A 22,132-nucleotide genomic window follows, 5' to 3' on the forward strand; every position below is an offset into this window, starting at 1 on the left:
ATAAAACTAACAATTTTATTGGTCAAAACTTATCTTTACATTTTTATTTACAAATTTAATCCAAATTATCATAAAATATTGGTCAAAATTTAATAAAATGTTGAATTGATAAATTTAATTAGTAATAAAATTAATAATAATAGTATTAATTTGATTAGTAATAATATTATTAAAATAAATAAATATAAATATATAAAATTTATTTAGAAATTTTTAAACTTTAAAAAATTTTATATAATATTTTTAGGGTCTAATTTCTTTAGACTTTATTAAATTATTAATTAATTAAGTTGAGAATTAATTTGATTTATTAATATATATTTTATATTAAAACCTAATGTTTCAAGTTTCTCTGCCTTGTACGTACAACGTCGCCATCCAAATCGACTTTGACTTCGGCCTACTCGTAACTAGCTGATGGAAATTAGTCGCCTCAAACAATTTTTCTGTTTGTTTTTCTTCTTTCTGGCACACCGCAAGCTTCACCGGATGACACTCCTCATTGTTTCCCATCACGAGTAATAGTAGAAAAATCTCCGCATGCAGCTTGCCGCTGTGAGTCGCTGCTGGAGAAAAGGCTGTAAGCAGCTGCCATTTCATTCCAGCCATTCTGATCTATTCTTTTGCCATTATAACGTTGGAGAACGACGTTTCAGAGGACTCTCAACTTCATAGGAAATGCATGTTGAGAAGTTGATGCAAGCCGCCGAGAGGTTGAACAAGGACAGAGTCTTTAAGATCAAAGAAATAATCAAAATCGAGGAGCGGGAAGAAAAATGACTTATTTGTATAAAGTTAAGGCGATTTAAAATCTATAGAAATCTTAAAGGTGAGGCGAAGACTTTTTATTTTATTTTTAAAATTGTACCAAGTGTTTTGGAGAGCTCTTATTGGTTAAAATTTATATTCAAGGAATTCTAAAAGAATCCATGAAAATCTATTAAAATTTGAATACCAAAAGATTTTCATAGAGTTTTAAAAAATCAAGTTTGAATACCACGTACTTTTTAAAACTCTATAAAAATTTAATTTAGATATCACTATATTTCTATAAAATTTATAAAAATCTAAATTAAATTAAAAGTCATTCAAATTAATTAATTTTTTAAATTGATAAACTAAAAATATAAAAATGTACTGTTAATTTAATTTAATTTATTATTTTTAATTTATACTATCAAATGTACTTTTTAAAAATATATTAGTTTTCATTTCAAATTTAGGACAAACCGGTAGACAGAAGAGTGGTATTTCGGATAATACCGAAACGGTTCAGTAAAATGCCGTAGTTACAAAGGCCGCTCTTGATGATGTAACGCCGCCATGGCGATTTCGCCGCTCGGCGCCCTCGCCAGGCGTCTCCGGACTCTACTTTCTTACTCTTCTTCTCCTCCTACTCCTCCTTCACCCTACTTCCCATCTCCCTACAAAGCCCTCCACCGCGGCCCCACCCAAATCGTAATCCCTTTCTCTCTTCCCGGCGGTGGCCTGTCCGCTGCCGCATCCTTCCTCCTCTTTCGGTCCCATCGACGCCCCCTCCTTTTCCTTTCCCTCGTCAACAATCCCTTACCGAGGCACTATTCCTCCAGCCCTTCCGACCGCGGGGTCGAGTCTCGGGAGGATCAGCAGTCCCCCGCGCGTTCCCCGCGCCATGAGGAGCAGGGGGGCCTCCTATCGATGGCCCAGCAGGAGAAGCAGAGCCGGTTCATCCCTGTCAAGGCTTATTTCCTTTGCACTAGGTACCCTGATTCAGCTTGTCTCTTGTGTTCTTATAAAATTGCGGTTTTGATTTTTATGGGCCTTTTGTTGATTTCTACTGTGGTGGCGTTCAATTGAATTGCAGTATTGACTTGAGGAGCTTGCAGGCCCAAAATGCATTTAATATCGTCACCCCTCATACCTCTCGAGCCACCAATTACATTGTACTCCGATACCATGATGATAATAACGATTCTCAGGTAAATGACTGTTGTTTTGATTTTGCCCCCTTTATAAACTGTTTCTTTCTGCTGGAAGCTCATGTAAACAAGCTCTTCTTTGACATGATTTATGTTGTTACTACTTAATAAATGTTTATGATCACATTTCTTGGTGGATGACTACTCAGAAAGGAAATGTATACAATTTACATGAAATTGATTGGTAATTTCTGGTTCTTCCTTGCCTGTTCGTTGATGAAACTTTTAACATTAAACCCTTTACTTCATAAAATTCTGCAAAGTGTGTAACTTGTCCTTGGCAGGTTCAATTATCTAATATCTAGATTTCGGTTTTTTTTTTTTTTTTGTAAAATCAAATTTATGGAAAGTGATCAATAGGTTGATATCCATCATGACCGTCATTATCGAACAAGCTGTGCATTGCCCCACTACTATTATAATCTGACATTCATCATCTCCTAAATGTGTGATTTGTTTGATGTTTGTATCAGCAAACTGGCAATTAACTATGTAGAAGAGTTATGAAAATGGCTGAAAGCTAATAAACTACTCTCTCTCTATTTTTTTTTTCCTTTTTTTTTCTTTTGGCGATTGTTCTTTCCTTCCTTTAAAGTTTTTCCTTGAAGAAAGTTTGAAGTACTAAATATACAATGAACCATTCAAACTGATGGAATGCAATCATGCATATAAAAGCATGGCCTAGTTCTTTTCTTCTATTTTGTTCAGCATCTAAATCAGGTTTACTACAGTGGTGGCAGTGGTGGCAGCATACTTGAAGTCTGTAAAATCATTGATAGTGTGCAAAACATTAGGATTGTGGATGGTTTCCAGAGTGGAAAATGTGTGCATTCCGTTTATCTGTAGCCATCTGACATTTGGAAATTTCATTATCCCAATGATCTTGATGAATACTAGATTACCAGCCTTCCATTATAACCAGTAATTGCAGTATCATGAATAGAATGAGGAACCTAGATTCCAAGGACATCTGTCTTTATTTTAACTGAGTTCACTGCATTATGTATGTAGTATAACTGTAATTAGCTAATTTTTTGTTTTTGTGCCATGGCCATGATTGATGTTCATGTAACTTTTGTTAATCAAATCCTAGTACACTGTTTTTGCTCATGAAATCTTCGGTTTCTCTTTAATGTAGAAGGTTATGAAGACTGATTTTCCAAGTGAAGTTTCTTGCCATTATATGGTTGTGTTTCATTATGGTTCAGTTGTGTTGTTTAATGTTTCTGATCATGAAGTTGATGGGTATCTGAAGATTGTTGAAAAGCATGCTTCAGGTATACTGCCAGAAATGAGAAAGGATGGTAAGCATTCCGAAGTTGCTTCCCTTCCTAGGGAAAAATGTACCACTTAAGCATTATTTTCTTCATATGTTGGAATTAGAACACTGAACACCTTTGATGTGTGCATATCTTATATTCATCGCATGTTGCAAAAGTGGTGGTGTGCCACATTATTGTTGAACAATTAAGCTATAGGCCATCATATTGAATTTAGCATATTGGAAGAAAATACTAAAAGCTGGACAATGGAAATAGGCTGTTTAATGTAAATGCTCTTTCATCATCATATACCCTCAATTTTACTACAAATGTTACTTTTAAATCCCAATATATTGTAGATTGTATTAAGTTAGGATGTAACCATAACTCTCTTAGTTAAAAAAATAAATGCAGTGTTAGTACATGTAAAATGAAATTCTGACTTTGATTTGTCAACTTTCTTGGTGCAATTATATCAATGTGAGACAGGGAACTCTAAGAAGGCCTAGAAGGAGATGCCTTATATTCTGTCTCCTTTTTAAAGAAGAATTTATGAAACACTTGTTGTAAATTTAGGTGATTCTCAATATATGTCTTGGAGTTCATATTTAATTATCTTCGTTTCCTCTAACATGTTACACTAATTTAGTCATTGTCTTTTCCCTTTTAACTTTTAGCATTATACTGCCCTAACAAGCATCACTTTATTCAGGATAGATACTCCTAGGAAAAAAGAAATGAAAGTCTTATAGTAGTTGTATGGTATAGTTTGAAATTTGAACATCTTTCTAGTTTTCTGTTGCTGCTTTACTTGCATTGATTTACTATTCTTTCCATTACATGAATCATGTTTCATTCTACTAGGATATTAGGTATGTCCTTTTATAAAAAATAAGATTTATTGTTAAATTTGAAGAAAAAGCAATGCCTTTCAACTTCCTAAATTTGCTTTGAATTTTTGATACTCTAGATTTTGCAATAGTTGAGAAACCAACTCTTGAGAATTGGATGCAAGGTGGACTTGATTACATAGTGCTGAAGACTTTGAATATGGATGGCATACGAATCATAGGAAGAGTTCTTAGTCAAAGCATTGCTTTAGATCACTACATTCAGCAAGTACGTGGCAAGATATTTATCAGTCTCAAATTCATTGATTGCTCTTCTTCTCTTATGGAAAACTTATACTGTCACGTTTATTAGGTTGATGGAATGGTGGCCGAATTTGCAGAAATCAACCGTGTTTTGGAGAAGACTGGAATTTCTACTATGCAACGGAAGCAACTTTTCCAGTTAGTGTGGAGATCAAATTCTAACCTCACTGCTGTGATTCTCAAACTCGGGCTTTTTGAGAGGTGACCTTTATGCTTTGCATCATCAATTTATCTATTCGCTAATATAGTTTCCACAGTTATCTATCTATAACTAATATTTAAATCTATGATATTTCTATCTGGTGAATTTTGCTTCTGATCTTTAGTTGTCTTCCATTCTTCCTTTGGAATTTGAATTTCTTTTGCAGAATCATTTCTTGCAGAATTTCATTGACAAAATCCAGTGCTTTTACTGAATTTTGATATCTGCAGTTATATGCCAGTGCTAGCAATTTGTTTCTCCAATTTGCATGCAAAAAATTCTCATTAATGCTTTGTTGAGTGCGTAGACTAGAATCAGAAAATATTCAAGATCTAACGATACTTGTGCAATCCTGGATGTGGGTCACTTAATTTCCTGCTATGTATTCTTAACCTTATTGGATAGTTGAACACTGATTCAATATTTACTATAACTGGAAACTCTTTTATGAGCTTATGCTATTCTCAATTTTACAGTTCAGATATTGCTTGGAAGAATGCTAACTATGCACAGGTATGGGAGTATCTTCGGGATGAATATGAGCTATCACAGAGATTTGAAAATCTTAATTTTAAATTGAAATTTGTGGAGGTAAACCTCATGCCTCACTATTTCTGTAGTTTCTTAGATTTGTCTGCCAATGCCAATTTTACGATTTATCTATTCTCCCTGTCTTTTGCTCTTTGTGCAGCATAATATCAGTTTCATCCAGGAAATCCTTCAGAATCGAACATTTGTTTTCTTGGAGTGGCTGATCATTTTTTTGATTGCTCTAGATATCTTCCTCTCATACATTCTACATTAAAGAACCATTGCTTCCGCAATCTGACTACGGCCAGAAACTAGGCAATGAGGAAACTGTTTATTTTCAATGATTGGACTGGCGTGCTAAAACAAATTTGTTTGTCATCATCTACCAACGACAATGGGTAGATTTTGTTGAGTTCAGAAAAACAATATACCATGAACTTTGCAGTCCTAGGTAATTTTGTTTTTGCATGTAAATTCTGCATGTAAAATTTTAATTAAGTGATGGGAAGGGAAGGGGAAACGAATTGCAATCATTAACGTTGCTGAGCTGCTGAACTTGTAGTTGGAGTGCTAGTGATGCAGAACGTTGTAATCCATTAAGCAGCGAATTTTTGTTTGTTTCTATAAATCTTTAAGCAGTCTTGAGATGAGCGGAAAAATAAGTTTTTAAAAATTCTTAAGTTAATTTCGGTAAGATCTTTTATCTAGGAGTAGAATTAGTTTGAATGATTCTGGTAATAATTCAAATTTAACTTTTTAATAAGCTCTGTATGCAGTTAATTTTAGAGAGTACAATAATTCAGTTTAGTTGACGCTGAGTTTATACAAGTGTCATATCTAAATAATTTCTAGTTAATGTTTTTTTTATTCATACCAGTTTGACTGATTTTTTTATGCGAGAGTTATTTTGTGATTGTCTTAATTTTCTATATGATTTGATTCTGCATCACAATCTCTATTCACCATCAGAACAGAATAAGCATGATATCGACATTATTCATTGCACAAGGTGTTGAATGATCCATGGCGTATTCACTAGATTAATTAAGTCAAATACATTTAGCAGACTGAGCAGATCAAGCCAAAAGGTGAACGAAAAAAGTCAAGTTTACTTAAAAATAAATAAACAAAATCAAGCATAAAATAAGTCACTCTACCAATTATACTATTATTATTATAATTATCAAATAAAGGGACAAGCAAACTTTTTTTTTTTTCATTCCACTTGATCATTGCTTCCATTCAATATTGTCATTTATCGACTCTTTTGTCTCCAGCGCCGTTGCGGCTCTGATTTTATCCCATCACACGCTACATCGATGAGCTTTTACAGTCGCTTCTAATGTCGCCTTCCCCTATTCGTCTTGTCTTTTGATTCTGGTAATTGTGAGGTCTTCTAAACTTCGTCCCAACAATTAGCGTGCCTGAGCATTTTTAGGTACTCACTTGTCCGTGCATTACATCCTGAAAAAATGTATAATTCCACTTAAAAGAATCATCACTATAAAATAAAAAAATACCTACTTTTCATCTTAACATGTAATTAATTTTTGGTAATATAGTTGTAGTTGCCATAAGTCTTCTTACTATAATTTTAAGATCATACACCATAATTATCGTTCACAATTAATATTTATAAGGTTGTATCATAAATGAGCAAGTACTGCATGCTTGCAGATTATTCAACTACAATAATAGCAACGAAATATATTTTCTTTTGATTTTCTCCTTTCTTCACAGAGTCCTTGGCACCAGGCGAGCTAGAAACGGGTGCTTCATGCCCACAGTGAGGCCCGGTTCTTCGGCCAGCTCCACCTCCTTCCCCGCCACCTCCACCCACCGGAATCTCCACACCAAATTCGCCACCACGTACTGCAGCACCAGCATGGCCATGCCCATCCCTGGGCACAATCTCTTCCCGGCCCCGAACGGCATCATCTTGATTCCCCGAACCCCAGTCAAGTCCAATCCCTCTCCCTCCCCACCCTCCATAAATCTCTCCGGCCGGAACTCCATCGCCTCCTTCCACACCGCTTCGTCTTTCCCCATCTCGGCCACAGCGAAGTTCACCACTGCCCCCTCCGGGATCACGTACCCAGACACCTCCCTCTCCTCGGCCACCGTGTGCGGCAGCAGAAGGTGCGCCGGCGGGTGCCGTCGCAGCCCTTCCAGCACCACCGCCTTCAGATACTCCATTTCTTTCACCTCTTCCTCCCCGACGATCATTGATTTGTTAGCTCCCATCACACTCGCGATCTCCGCCACCAATTTGTCTTGCACGTGCGGTTGCTTGACGAGATTGGCCATGATCCATTGCAACGCGGCGGAGGTGGTCTCAGTGCTCGCGTTGAGAAATTCCGAGCAGAGATTAACTATCTCCTCCTCGATCAGCCGACGTCGACGTACCTCCTCCTCGAGCTCGACGACGAGGAGTGCATCGAGGTATGATGGCATACTTCTGCAACGAAGGACCGCAAGTTGATTCCGGCTGCGAGCTCGAATGATAGGAATTAAAAGATCATCGAGCCGCCTCCGGAGCCGGACCAACTGCACCCATCTCCTCCAGAACACCACCAACACAATCTTGGGCAGTAAATTGAAGACGCTGAGCTTAACTGCGAGGCTTATGATTCCGACTTGAGCCTCCCTCACCGCCCACAACGTACTCTCCTCGAGCTCCTCGCCAAAGCAGAGCAGAGAGAATAACCGAAACAGAGCCCGCGCGAATATCTCGCTGGGGCTGACTTCGTTCTCCCTGGCGGCGACGGAAGCCGAGGTGAGGTCGTCGACGAGTGCTTCGAGGGCCCACTGGCGCGCTCCCGGTAGGAGAGCCACGGAAGCGAAGGCTCGACGGAGGAGGCGCCAGTGAGGGCCGTAGTCGGTCATATTGACGGTGTGGACGTTGCTGCCGAGGGCGCGAGAGGTGCCGAGGGGCGGAGGACGGCGCGCAAAGGCGGAGCTCTGGTGGACCAATGCTGCCTGCGCGACGTGTCCTTCCATGATGAAGACGGCGGGTCGACGGCCGATGTAGAGTGTGACAGTAGGGCCGTAGGCGGCTCGGAGATGAGTGAAGAGAGTGCCGATTCGTGAGAAAGAGAGTGGAAGCCAGAGAAGGTTGCCCACCAGAGGAAGGGGAGGAGGGCCTGGCGGCAATGATCTAACCTTCGAAGATCCATTACATGGACGTGGAGTTAATACGAGTGTGATTAAGCAGCAGGAGAGGGGGATGAAGAGGAACAGCAAGAGGAAAAGGAAGCTCATGGCGGCGTGTAAAAGATGATTCGCTCGCCCCGATGCCTCTAGATCTTATTGTTAAAACAGGAGAGACGAAAGAAAGTTAGGCAATAATTATGTTAGGAAATTTTAATACGGCAACCGAAGGCCGAAGGCCTATTTTATACAAGTTGTATACGATGACATCCATCTCGTGTTGATCTTGATTAAGATGTATAAACCTCTATTATTATCATTATTATTATTATTATCATTATTATTATTATTATTATTATTATTATTATTGATAGGGTGCACTACAAAAAAAACATAATTTTAAGGACAAAAGTTTGGAACGAAAAAAATTCGTCCCAAAATTAGGACAAATTTCGGGTCGAAAATAAATTTCGACCTAAATAACCAACAAAATTTGCAACAAACAAATTTCGTTTCAAGTTTGCAACATAAAAAAAAATCGTTGCCAAATTCGTCCCCAAATCTGGAACGAATTAAAAATTTGTCCCAAATTTAGAGACAAATACTGGATTCGTCCCAGATTTGGGAACGAATCGAGGATTCATCCCAAACTTTGGGACGAATTCCTGGATTCGTCCCAAAATTTGGGACGAATCCAAGATTCGTGCCAAAACTGAAAATATTTTTAAATAAATAAAATCAAACACCTAAGGCTTAAATATGGACCTAGAGACATCGGAATTTGATGAAACAAGTTTTCATGCGTCCGTATCGTTGAGCTGATCCTAAATACGTCATCATCCATAATTTTTAATTAATATTTTCAGTGATTTGAATTTTTAACACCAAATTAGGTCAAATTGGGATTAAAAAATTCCAAAAAATATATATATTTGGTAAAAAATATTTTTATTGATAGATTTACAATCAGGATAATGATACGAGCACATAGAAACTTGTTTCATCAAATTCCGATGTCTCTAGGTCCGTATTTAAGGCGTCCAATTTTGTTTTTTTGTTTTTAAATAATTAAATTTTTGGGACGAATCCAGAGATTCGTCCCAAAACTGAAAATATTTTTAAATAAATAAAATCAAACACCTAAGACTTAAATACGGACCTAGAGACATTGGAATTTGATGAAACAAGTTTCTATGCGTCCGTATCATTGAGCTGATCATAAATACGTCATCATCCATAATTTTTAAATAATATTTTCAGTGATTTAAATTTCTAACACCCAATTAGGTCAAATTGGGATTAAAAAATTTTAAAAATAAATATATTTGGTCAAAAATATTTTTATTTATGTATTTACAATCAGGGCAACGATACGAACGTATAGAAACTTGTTTCATCAAATTCCGATGTCTCTAGGTATATATTTTTTAAAACATATATAGGTTGATACTAACTAAAAAGGTGGTTGTGTAGTGAACGGTTGTAAATTAGTGTCCGAAAGCTTAAATATGGATCTAGAGACATCGGAATTTGATGAAACAAGTTTCCATGCGTCCGTATCGTTGAGCTGATCCTAAATACGTCATCATCCATAATTTTTAATTAATATTTTCAGTGATTTAAATTTTTAATACCAAATTAGGTCAAATTGGGATTAAAAAATTCCAAAAATATATATATTTGGTAAAAAATATTTTTATTGATAGATTTACGATTAGGACAATGATACGAGTGCATAGAAACTTGTTTCATTAAATTCTGATATCTCTAGGTCCGTGTTTAAGGCGTCCAATTTTGTTTTTTTTTTAATAATTAAATTTTTGGGACGAATCTCTGGATTCGTCCCAAAATTTGGGACGAATCCAGATTCGTCCCAAAACTGAAAATATTTTTAAATAAATAAAATCAAACACCTAAGGCTTAAATATGGAGCTAGAGACATCGGAATTTGATGAAACAAGTTTCTATGCGTTCGTATCGTTGAGCTGATCCTAAATACGTCATCATCCATAATTTTTAATTAATATTTTCAGTGATTTGAATTTTTAACACCAAATTAGGTCAAATTGGGATTAAAAAATTCCAAAAATATATATATTTGGTAAAAAATATTTTTATTGATAGATTTACGTTCAGGATAATGATACGAGCACATAGAAACTTGTTTCATCAAATTCCGATATCTCTAGGTCCGTATTTAAGGCGTCCAATTTTGTTTTTTTTTAAATAATTAAAATTTTGGGACGAATCTCTGGATTCGGCCCAATCTTTGGGACGAATTCCTAGATTCGTCCCAAAACTGAAAATATTTGTAAATAAATAAAATCAAACACCTAAGGCTTAAATATGAACATAGAGACATCGGAATTTGATGAAACAAGTTTCTATGCATCCGTATCGTTGAGCTGATCCTAAATACGTCATCATCCATAATTTTTAATTAATATTTTCAGTGATTTGAATTTTTAACACCAAATTAGGTCAAATTGGGATTAAAAAAATTCTAAAAATAAATATATTTGGTCAAAAATATTTTTATTTATGTATTTATAATCAGGACAACGATACAAACGTATAGAAACTTGTTTCATCAAATTCCAATGTCTCTAGGTATATATTTTTTAAAACATATATAGGTTGATACTAACTAAAAAGGGGTTGTATAGTGAACGGTTGTAAATTAGACACCTAAGGCTTAAATATGGAGCTAGAGACATCAGAATTTGATGAAACAAGTTTCTATGCGTCCATATCGTTGAGCTGATCCTAAATACGTCATCATCCATAATTTTTAATTAATATTTTCAGTGATTTGAATTTTTAACACCAAATTAGGTCAAATTGGGATTAAAAAATTCCAAAAATATATATATTTGGTAAAAAAATATTTTTATTGATAGATTTAAGTTTAGGATAATGATGCGATCACATAGAAACTTGTTTCATCAAATTCCGATGTCTCTAGGTCCGTATTTAAGGCGTCCAATTTTGTTTTTTTTTTAAATAATTAAATTTTTGGGACGAATCTCTGGATTCGTCCCAAATTCTCTGGATTCGTCCCAAAATTTGGGACGAATCCAGAGATTCGTCCCAAACTTTGGGACGAATTCCTGAATTTGTCCCAAAATTTGAGACGAATCCCGGATTCGTCCCAAAACTGAAAATATTTGTAAATAAATAAAATCAAACACCTAAGGCTTAAATATGAACCTAGAGACATCGGAATTTGATGAAACAAGTTTCTATGCGTCTGTATCGTTGAACTGATCCTAAATATGTCATCATCCATAATTTTTAATTAATATTTTCAGTGATTTGAATTTTTAACACCAAATTAGGTCAAATTGGGATTAAAAAATTCTAAAAATAAATATATTTGGTCAAAAATATTTTTATTTATGTATTTACAATCAGGACAACGATACGAACGTATAGAAACTTGTTTCATCAAATTTCGATGTCTCTAGGTATATATTTTTTAAAACATATATAGGTTGATACTAACTAAAAAGGGAACGTGCATAAAGAAGATCAGACAGTTAATAGTTAAAGAAATATGACGATCAATAGTTAAGGGGACGTGACAGTCAAAAGTCAAGAGTACGTGATAATCAATAGTCAAGAGAAGGCAGGAGTCAGACCGTATCGCGTCATCAGCCGTATAATTCTTGGTCGGGCACAAGCAAAGTAGGTCCCCAAATTTAAGACATAAGACGTAGCCTGGACTAGTTCCCGACCTGCCCCTGATTGATCGGGTTTCCCCAGCTCGGGCTCTGTATATGGCCCTTGTTGCTTTTGCTAAGACAACTTCTAATCGGCTCTTCAACGATCACATCATGAAGAAGGAGTCCCTCACCATAGCTCGTCCTCTTCATCAAGGCTCAATCTTGGTAGTACCTCTGAGCGGTCATTTCGAACTGTCTGTAGCTGAACTTGGGCAGGACGGAAAGCACTAAGCGACAACAATGTCAGGAAATCATAACCTCTTGTCAGAGAATAACTGTTATACGTCAGGGAATATTCCATTGGTCTGTTATTATCTGAGAGTGGAACCTTCCTTCCACCAATAGGAGGTCGTCGTACATCCTCTCTCACCCAACAAGCCTTGACACCTAACATTCTCTGACAACGGTCAAGCTCTGGAGGTACGCAACGTCATATAAAAGGGAGGTCCTCTTCCTTGGCCATGTAGGCACACATACGCACTCATATTCAATAATTCTTTTTCCATCATACACTGTTCTTTTGGGAAAAAGATCTTGACTTGAGTGTCGGAGGGCTTGCACCGGGGACTTTTTCTTTGATTTCTAGTCTCTAACGCCCCGGGTGCTTATCTGAGTATGTGCAGAGTTCAAGTACTATCAGTCATCATACTATAGACCTAGGAGTTCCACGTGGGGATTTGCTTTTCAGATGTGCAGACACAGGGTGTGTTAAAGTCGTCTCTCCGTCAACACCAACGTCCTCTTCGTAGTCTCCGTTTGACTCAGATTCAAGACAGGATCAATTTGGCACCGTCTGTGGGAATCTTCTCCACTTGTTCTGGAACATGACGATAGAGGATACTAGTAAGATCAACATCACCATGACAGCCAGAGAATACAAACTATTCAAGAAAGTCAAGAGGAGAGCGACTTCCGAAAGGCACACATACACACTCATCTTCAACAGTTCTTTTTTTCATCGTACATTGTTCTTTTGGGAAAAAAGGACCTGACTTGACCATCGGAGGGTCTGCGCCGGAGACTTTTTCCCTGGTTTATGGTCTCTAATGTCTCAGGTGCTTGTCTGAGTGTGTGTAGAGTTCAAGTACCACCAGTCGTTATACTATAGACCTGAGAGTTCCACGTGGGGGCTTACTTTTCGGACGTGCATAAACAGGGTGCGTCAAAGTCGCCTCTCCGTCAACACCAACGCCATCTCTACCGAGCCCCGTCTAACTCAGATTTCGAACATGATCAATTTAGCGCCATCTGTGGGAATCTTCTCCACCTGTTCTGGAACGTGACGATGGAAGAAAGACACACCACCGCTTCACAACCACCTAGGTTGCCTGCAGTTTCAAAGGACCAAGCCCACGCTTCAGACAGGGGGTCTAAGAGGAAAAAACCTGAGAATTTCCCCCGAGCCTTCTATTGCGACCCCTGCCCGGATTATTACAATAAGAAGGAGCAGCACTAGGCCTCCTCTGCCGAAAGTTCCCCACCCAGAGATTCAAAAAAGGGGAAAAATATAGTCGTCAGGGAGGAGCCGAAGGAGTTGCCTGAGGAATTGCAAGTACCTTTTTCTTTGAGGGTGCTCGAGGAGAAACTACCGAAGGGGTATAAGCCCCCAGCTATCAGAGAGTATGACAGTAGCAAGGATCTAGAGGATCACCTTTGTAACTTTCAGAACGCTGCGCTGTTGCACCAGTACAATGACGCCATTAAGTGCCGGGTGTTTTTAAACACTCTATCTGGCATAGCACAAAAGTGGTTCGACAGATTGCCTGTTGGATCCATCACCTATTTTCAGGATTTCAAGAATATTTTCCTACACCATTTCGCCAGTAGCAGGAAATATCAGAAGACAAACCATTGCCTATTCACTCTCAGGCAGGGGTCTGCAGAGCCCCTCAGGGCCTACATAAAATGCTTCAACCATGTAGCCCAGGACATCCCCTCCGCTACCTCGGATATCTTGATGAGTGTCTTCTCTCATGGTCTGGTAGAAGGAGAGTTCTTCCGAGTATTCATTCAAGTGTCTGTGAAGAATTTTGATGAAATGCTGGGGAAAGTAGTAAGTTACATTAATGTAGAGGAAGCCCAGACAGCTAGGAGGAAGACAGACAGAGTGCCTGCTCATGTCAACAAGTCAGAGAAAAGACCGCCACAATCACCCGCTCGACCCTTTGCCCGCTCCAAGGATTCCTGACTGGGATTTCTGCCAGGTTAGGAATCCAGGGTGATGCAACGAGTCGAAGCGGTTCAAGCTCCTAAACTCAGCCAGTGGGGGCCTCGTTATTGTACCTATCATAAGTCTCACACCCATTGCACGGGAGATTGCGTCTAGTTCACCCGTGATTCTCGGCGGGCAGTCGAACTTGGCCTGCCTCCACCCGAGATAGCGTCCAAACTCCAGAGGCTGCTGGATAATCTACTTATCGTCGTAGGACAACCAAGCAAGCTCCTGCCCAAAAGAGGAGCTCAAGGGAGTCAGCAGGTCGACCGGGGCAAGGAGCTAATGGAATCTCCCGAGGAGGAGAATATTGGAAATATCGCCATCTGGGAGATCGACATGATCTCCGGAGGGCCCGCGGATGGAGACTTTGCTAGAGTTCAGAAGTCTCATAAACGTCGCTTAGAGATACACGCGGTAAGTTACAGTCGAGAACCAGCTGTTGGTCCCTCAATCAAGTTTGGATTGCAAGACCTGGAGGGAGTGGAGCTCCCACACGATGATGCCCTCTAAAGTTGACTTTAAGATTCGACAGGAGCTGCTGGAAGCGCCTTCAAGAATATGGAAGGCACCTTCAATACCTAATTATGAAAGGTTGATCTACTTCATAGTGTTAGGGTCGGTTTGTGATAGGGGGGTGAATAGCTCATCACGTTTCGTTGGCTTACTTCATTGTTGTTGATATGTAGTGGAAGGACTCGAAACGAGACTCACAACGCTAACACGAGGATTTACTTGGTATCCTCCTCAAGAAGAGGTAACTAATCTAAGGATCCACACACGACACGCTCATCCACTAAGAAAACACACCTTCTCAGTAACTACCGGAGGTGGAGAAACCTCGTGCAAGACTCACATAACAAGATACATTGAAACAAGAAGAAAATACACAAGTGTATAAATAAAAACCTTCTCTTGCTTGATCTTGTTGATGTAGATCGCCTTTGGACCCTTTGGAAAGCGCAACAATACTTTTCTTCCAAGCTCGAAGTCTGGCGGTGAGTGTCGGAGAGAATCGCAGTAAGATCGGGGAAGAAGCGTTGTGAAGACGAAGGCTCGCCACAACTTTATACCTTGCACTTCTAGGACTCCCAATCGATTGCCATGTCAGATTAGCGCGATCTCAGCCGTCCAAAACCTGCATCCTGTGTGACGGTCATATCCCAATCGATCGACTGATCGATTGGGGAAGCTGAATTGATCAGTTGATTAATTTATCCTTCTTCTGTGTCCTCGCGTCTAGGCGAGAAAACTTGCCCCAATCGATTGGGGAGACCAATCAATCGATCGATCTATTGGGGAACATTCTGTGCTCACGATTTCACTTCCCAATAGATCGGTCGATCGATTGGGCCAGCCTTCTTCGCAGCGCACCTAAAATTGATCGACTTATCGATTGAACCGCAGTTCAATCGATCGGTTGATCGATTGACTTCCCTTTGACTTGCTTAACTCAAGTTTAGGGTCCCTAATTCCAACATCCGATCAACCGTGACCTGTTGGAACTCCTCATGCCTAACATCCGGTCAACCTTGACCTGCCAGGACTTCTTCACCAAGTGTCCAGTCAACCCTTTGACCCACTTGAACTTTTCTCCTTGTGCCAAGTGTCCGGTCAACCTTGACCCACTTAGACTTACTGTCTCATGCCAAGTGTCCGGTCCTCCATGATCCACTTGGACTTTCACCTGATGTCCGGTCAACCTTGACCCATCTGGATTTCCTTGTGCCAAGTATCCGGTCAATTCTTTCACCTACTTGGGCTTTCCAACACCAGGTGTCCGGTCAACCTTGACCCACCTGGATCTCCACGTGTCTGACTTCACTCCCTAGGTTTTTCCTTCTACCTAGCTTCACTCACTAGGACTTTCTATCTACTTGACTTCACTCACCAGGACTTTCACCTAGCTTCACTCACTAGGATTTTCACCTAGCTTCACTCACCAAGATTTTCCCACTGCCCGGCATCACTCACCGAGACTTTCACCTGCCTAGCTTCACTCACTAGGTCTTTCACCTGGCTTCACTTATTAGGATTTTCCAACTGTCTAGCTTCACTCACTAGGTCTTTCACCTGACTTCACTCACTAGGATTTTCCCTTGACTAACCTCTAGTTAGGACTTTCTTAGTCAAGTATATAGTCAACCTTGACCCGGATTTCCTTGTGCCAAGTATTCGGTCAATCTTTTGACCTACTTGGGCTTCCCAACACCAGGTGTCCAGTCAACGTTGACCCACTTGGATCTCCACGTGCTTGGCTTCACTCGCCAGGTCTTTCTTTTTGTCTAGATTCACTCACTAGAACTTTCCATCTGCTTGGCTTCACTCACCAGGACTTTCAACTAGCTTCAGTCACTAGGATTTTCACCTGGCTTCACTCACCAGGATTTTTCCGCTACCCGGCTTCACTCACTAGGACTTTCACCTGCCTAGCTTCACTCACTAGGTCTTTCACCTGGTTTCACTTACTAGGATTTTCCAACTGCCTAGCTTCACTCACTAGGTCTTTCACTGGCTTCACTCACCAGGATTTTCCCTTACCTAACCTCCAGTTAGGACTTTCCCAATCAAGTATCTGGTCAATCTTGACCTACTTGACTCTTCTTCACATCAAACTGGTCAGTCTTAAACCAAAGGGGAATTCTACTAACAATCTCCTCAATCGGACGATTGCATCTGCAATCTCCATGTATTATCAAACATCGAAACTCAAACATCAAGACTCAAGCTTAGTCAATTAGGTCAACCTTGACCTAGGAATATTGCACCAACACATAGAAGGCGCCTCCGATGGCTTGGAATGTGCCTTGAATGAATAATACGGAGGTGCCTTCCAGCCACTTGAGGGCACCTTCAATATCCATTAGTTGAAGATAAAGTTTTATCTTCAGCGGATAAAACTTATCTTGTTGGAGGCACCTTGGACTTCCTTAGAGGTGCCTCCGAGCAATGGATAGGTTTTTCCAAGGGTTATAAAAACACTTAGAACTAGGAATTTAACAACAACCGGACTACAAGTCTTGTAATCACTTCCTAGTCTTTCTTGTGAGTTGTGAACGTTTATAAGAGGTTATTCCGCCTTCAACAAAGAAGTTTTTCTAGTAGAGCATTTTCAAAGCCTTGGATTAACAACTGCATAGGTTGTAACTAAGTGTTGGATCGAAAGCGCTAGAGAGGGGGGGGGGTGAATAGCGCTCATGGCTATTTTGTACGTTTCGAAATCGTAAATCGTTCGAGTAATTAAATGCAGCGGAATAATGAAAATAAAGTAAAGCAACACAGAAGGACATGAGGAGTTACTTGGTTCGGAGCCTGTGACGACTCCTACTCCAAGGCCCGCGATCGTTGATCGCTTCCGGTGGGCAACAACTATAAGCTCGAAAGTTAATATTACAAACAATGTACAATGTAAAAGCAGTAAACAACTTTATACCGACAATGAAATACTGAAGGATGAAGCTTTGGGTCGTCGGGATCTCGTTGCAGCACTTCGGGATCGTCTCGTAAGCAGCTTTTAGCACAAAGATCGCTTGGAAGAAGTTATTTTGAGCTGCTGTTCAAAGTCCCCTTATAAACAGAGTTGGAGACGCCTCCAAGCTTGTCCGAGGCGCCTCCAGGCCGCTGAGTCGCACAGGTGGATCAGCGCAAACCTGGTCGCGCCTCATCCCTCTGAAGGCGCCTCCAACACCTGGTCCAAGGCTCCTCCAACTTCCTCCGAGGCGCCTCCAGTTCCTTTGGACAGCTGGCTTCGGCTAGCACCCGAGGTGCCTCCAAGCTCCATGGAGGTGCCTCGGACACTGTTCATCCGAGGTCTGAGTTTCTCATTTGTTCCTGTAAATTGTGTTAGTCCCAAACACAAACCCTGCAAAACAAAGTTAGCACTTAAATATGATAGAAAAACTTGATAGTCGTCGGACTATCCGAGTCTGACTTCGGATTTCCAACCGGAAACCCTAGGTCGACCCGACGCCTACTGTTCCCTCTACGGGGAACGCGTCCTCACCTACTCCACTCAGGAGATTTACCTGTTGCCAGTGCGATCCTCCAGATCGATTGGAATTTTGCTCATCGTTAGAAGCTTCCGGACTTTCTGCTGGACTTCCGCTTCCCGGCTGATCCAATATTTCACCTGGTTCGCGACACCAGGACTTTCCACCTAGGGTTACCCCTCTAGGACTTTTGCCTGAAGCTCTCGACCCGCCAAGACTTTCCGCATAGGGTTACCACCCCCTATGACCTAGGGTTACCACCCCCTAGGGTTTTCCACCTGCCTAACCGCAGCTAGGACTTTCCTGAAACACTCAATCAAGTGCATTAGATCACAAAACAACTTAACTTTGAATTCCTTTGCCATTATCAAAACAACGGTCGATCGTAGGATGCTTCCCGCACCAACAATCTCCCCCTTTTTGATTATGACAATTGAAATTCAAAGCTAAGTAAAATAGATACATAAAGTTTAAGTATGCAAGCTTAATTGATTTTAAATGCACGCATGGTTAAGCTAAATACCTAAACTTTGTCAGGCTCCCCCTTAATAAAGGCATTCTTAAAAAATTTTATTAACCTTTCTTTTGAATTTCCCTACTCTCCCCCTTTGCCATTCATCAAAAACTAAGCATGTTTGAAAAAAATCTTAGATTTTTAGGGGAGAGAAAAAAAATCTGAACTTTATAAAAGCAACTTTTCTTATAAATCAAATTCACTAAGTTAAGACAGTTTGAGCTCGAACTTTGGTTTTCAAAAAAAAGTTAAATTTTGCTGGAGAAAGAGTTTTCTTTTGTAGTATAGCAAAAATCAATTTTAAGCAATTTTGAACCATTAGGCTTTTAATAAGAGACAAATGTAACTCTTGGTTTTGTATAATATTCTTTAGCTAAGTGAAACCAAGGTTTAAGGAGCAATTTTTCTTTCAAAAAGCTAAAAAGTTGACTTTGAAAAGTACTTAGTTAAAATTTCAAAATACTTTAGCTTTTTAAAATGGTCAGAATTTTGAAATCTTAGTCTAAAAATACTTAGCCCGAATTTTGAAAGAAGTACAAGAAAAATGATTTGATACAATCAGCGAAGACAAATAGGTGTCTGTCCAAGATACATCAAGTGATAGTCTCAAAAGGAAGGATCATCAGCTGGAAGTGGTACAAGAGGCTGCTCGGGTGCCGACTGAGGCTGTCCCTGGCACCGTAACTCACCTCGGAGAGACACGAACCCTGCAGCTATCTCGGATCGGAGGAAGCGATGGCTGTTTAGCACAACCCGTCGTGTTTGAATGGACTAGATCTCGAGCCGAGTAAGTCTGTCCTCGACGAAAGGAGGAGCCGAAGTCGAAGGCCCAGCTGATGTGGAGGGTCCGACAGAGGTGGAAGGATCTGCGAAAAACTCCTCTGCCAGGAAGTCGGGCCACTCCTCACCCTCACCTGGTACGTCCTCAGCCTCTAGAGCACCAGGAGCAGCGACTGGCGGTGGCCGACCCTTCTAGGCTAGAATCCCCTCGGCAGTGACCTCTGCACCTGCTAATCTAAGACTACGCTGACCTAACTCATCATATATAGTAAGTGGTATGAGTGTCCCTCTGGTAGTGTCTATCCTAGAGGAGGAGAAAATCTGGGTCAGGATATGACAGTAGGGCATATGGATCACTCCAGTCGTGACTGTACTAGATGCATGAATAATGTTATGAAACATATGCAGTGCAATGTCTATATCTAGGTGCTGGCTAAGAGCGTACAAAAGGAATGAGTGGGATGATGTGGGAATGTGGGAATAGGGATCACCGAAGGGTAGCTCCCTACTCGGGTAACATAAAAATGTACACTGAGACTCCCTAAGCTCTAAGCTAGTGCGAAGCAGGGAGGGTGTAAACTGAATGTCAGTGCCACCAACTCTAGTGGAATAGGTGCTATCATCAACCTTTTCAAGGTTGTGATAGAACTGGGCACACAAGTCTTGATTCACTGTAGTGGTGCAGTCAACCAGTTTAGCTAGATGATAATATTCTATCATCTGGACTGCGGGGAGACAAAATTGGGCAAAATATTCCCTACCAATATACCTAGGTTTAATGGACTCAAAGGTGAACCTCGCAAAATCTATCCTATGTTGCTCCGAGGGGAATCTAGGGTCCGTGGAAGAGGCCCTAGCCGGTGTAGGATCCACAATGCGACGCTTCCTATTTTTGACAATATATATAAAAAAATGCATAGTGACTACAAATAAGGACAATAGGAAGGTTTGAGATGTACCTAGGAGGCATTGCTAGGAGTAGAGGAGGAAAAGGTGAGTCGAAGGCGCCTTGAGGATGAAATCACCGCTTAGAAGAGGGATTTACGGAGACAAGGAAGGAATAGACAAGCCTCTGTTCGTTTCTGAAATCACGAGTTGGAGGCGCCTTATCCAGTTTTTAAGGCGCCTCCATTGCGAGGTTAGAGGCGCCTCGGAGACCATCCGAGGTGCCTTTGGTTAAGGCGGCGGGAAATTTCCCGCCGTGATTAAGGGCGCCTCCCTCTTGTGGGAGGCGCCTCCGCTGGGCGCCTGCGTGTCCCTATTTTTATTAAGGTGATTTGTTTTAAGCATTAGTTTTTTTTTAATTTTAAGTTAATTAATTTTGAAAAAATAATTTAAGTTAATTAATTTTGAAATTTTTTTTTAAGTTATTAATTAATTTTGAAAAAATAATTTAAGTTAATTAATTTTGAAAAAAAAATAATTTAAGTTAATTAATTTTGAAAAAATAATTTAAGTTAATTAATTTGAAAAAATAATTTAAGTTAATTAATTTTTAAAAAAATAATTGAAGTTAATTAATTTTTGAAAAACAATTTAAGTTAATTAATTTTTGGAAAAACAATTCAACTTAATTAATTTTTGGAAAAACAATTTAAGTTAATTAAATTTTGGAAAAACAATTTAAGTTAATTAAATTTTGAAAAATAATTTAAGTTAATTTGAGTTAATTAATTTAAAAAATAGTTTAATTTAATTAATTTGAAAAATAATTTAAGTTAATAAATTTGAAGGAATAATTTTAAGTTAATTAAATTTTGAAGAAATAATTTAAGTTAATTAATTTTGAAGAAATAATTTAAGTTAATTAAGTTTGAAAAATAATTTAAGTTAATTTATTTAAAAAAAATAGTTTAAGTTAATTAACTTTAAAAAATAATTTAAGTTAATTAATTTAAAAATAATTTAAGTTAATTAATTTAAAAATAATTTAAGTTAATTAATTTAAAAATAATTTAAGTTGATTAATTTTTGAAAAAATAATTTAAGTTAATTAAGTTGAAAAATAATTTAAATTAATTTTGAAAAATAAGTTTAAGTTAATTAATTTTAATTACGAATTTAATTATGAATTTATTTTAATTACAAATTAAATTTGATTTTAATTACGAATTTAATTTTTAATTACGAGTTTAATTATGAATTAATTTTAGTTACGAATTTAATTTTGAATTAATTTTAATTATGAATTGAATTTTGAATTAATTTTAATTCCTTAGTCATCTCAGATGATCTAAATTTTCAATTAGGGAATCCTATAATTGTTGTGAGATGAATTATGGTTCAATTTTAGGGTTTAGTTTAACTTTGTGTTAGATTCAGATTTAGTTTTGGGTTCAACAAGTAGACATTTTTTGGATAAACTTCTGGGTTATGGTGAGTCACAAGGACATCATTAAAGTAACCATGCCTTCGAGGTTTTCCAAATAGTCATACCCATTGAACTTAGTACAAAACCTTGGTCTAACTGGTTAGGATCCATAAAGGATAGCTTCGGTCAGTTCCACTTAGCCAAATGCACCAGGTCGAAGCCATATCTTCCTAGACATGCGATGACTAAGTTTCCCCAACGTACTATCATCCAATACTTCACCAGTACCGTGGGTCAAGTTAAACCTAGCCCATTTTAATCTAACCTTAATTACCTGGCAAGGT

The 22,132-nt window shown here is 38.9% G+C and overlaps 3 protein-coding genes across 4 annotated transcripts; 2 read left to right on the plus strand and 1 right to left on the minus strand.

Moving 5' to 3' along the window:
• Window positions 1–1,237: 1,237 nt before the first annotated feature.
• Window positions 1,238–5,727, plus strand: LOC122025024 (protein RETARDED ROOT GROWTH, mitochondrial-like). Of its 2 annotated transcripts, none has more exons than XM_042583780.1 (7): window positions 1,238–1,739; window positions 1,844–1,958; window positions 3,097–3,262; window positions 4,191–4,339; window positions 4,424–4,575; window positions 5,053–5,167; window positions 5,268–5,727. In XM_042583780.1, the coding sequence occupies exons 1-7, from the start codon at window positions 1,324–1,326 to the stop codon at window positions 5,379–5,381; spliced, it is 1,227 nt and encodes a 408-aa protein (XP_042439714.1). In that variant the 5' UTR covers window positions 1,238–1,323; the 3' UTR covers window positions 5,382–5,727. The 2 variants fall into 2 exon arrangements, with proteins under 2 accessions (XP_042439714.1, XP_042439715.1); XM_042583781.1 differs by having other exon boundaries at window positions 3,100–3,262.
• A 993-nt stretch (window positions 5,728–6,720) lies between these two features.
• LOC122024501 (cytochrome P450 89A2-like) lies at window positions 6,721–8,440 on the minus strand. The gene has a single exon (XM_042583143.1). It carries the CDS (start codon window positions 8,366–8,368, stop codon window positions 6,842–6,844), a length of 1,527 nt encoding a protein of 508 aa, XP_042439077.1. The 5' UTR covers window positions 8,369–8,440; the 3' UTR covers window positions 6,721–6,841.
• A 4,827-nt stretch (window positions 8,441–13,267) lies between these two features.
• Window positions 13,268–14,170, plus strand: LOC122023221. Its single transcript, XM_042581296.1, has 2 exons — window positions 13,268–13,350; window positions 13,468–14,170. Exons 1-2 carry the CDS (start codon window positions 13,268–13,270, stop codon window positions 14,168–14,170), a joined length of 786 nt encoding a protein of 261 aa, XP_042437230.1.
• Window positions 14,171–22,132: the final 7,962 nt, after the last annotated feature.

Source organism: Zingiber officinale, chromosome 9B, assembly GCF_018446385.1.
Source record: "Zingiber officinale cultivar Zhangliang chromosome 9B, Zo_v1.1, whole genome shotgun sequence".
NCBI lineage: Eukaryota > Viridiplantae > Streptophyta > Magnoliopsida > Zingiberales > Zingiberaceae > Zingiber > Zingiber officinale.

Coding starts and splice junctions, on each gene's coding strand:
- LOC122023221 (XM_042581296.1), top strand. CDS start 13,268: ATGGAAGAAAGACACACCACCGCTTCACAACCACCTAGGTTGCCTGCA. Junction 13,351..13,467: donor GCCCACGCTTCAGACAGGGG/GTCTAAGAGGAA, acceptor TTCCCCACCCAG/AGATTCAAAAAAGGGGAAAA.
- LOC122024501 (XM_042583143.1), bottom strand. CDS start 8,368: ATGAGCTTCCTTTTCCTCTTGCTGTTCCTCTTCATCCCCCTCTCCTGC.
- LOC122025024 (XM_042583780.1), top strand. CDS start 1,324: ATGGCGATTTCGCCGCTCGGCGCCCTCGCCAGGCGTCTCCGGACTCTA. Junction 1,959..3,096: donor ATGATAATAACGATTCTCAG/GTAAATGACTGT, acceptor TCTTTAATGTAG/AAGGTTATGAAGACTGATTT. Junction 4,340..4,423: donor TAGATCACTACATTCAGCAA/GTACGTGGCAAG, acceptor CACGTTTATTAG/GTTGATGGAATGGTGGCCGA.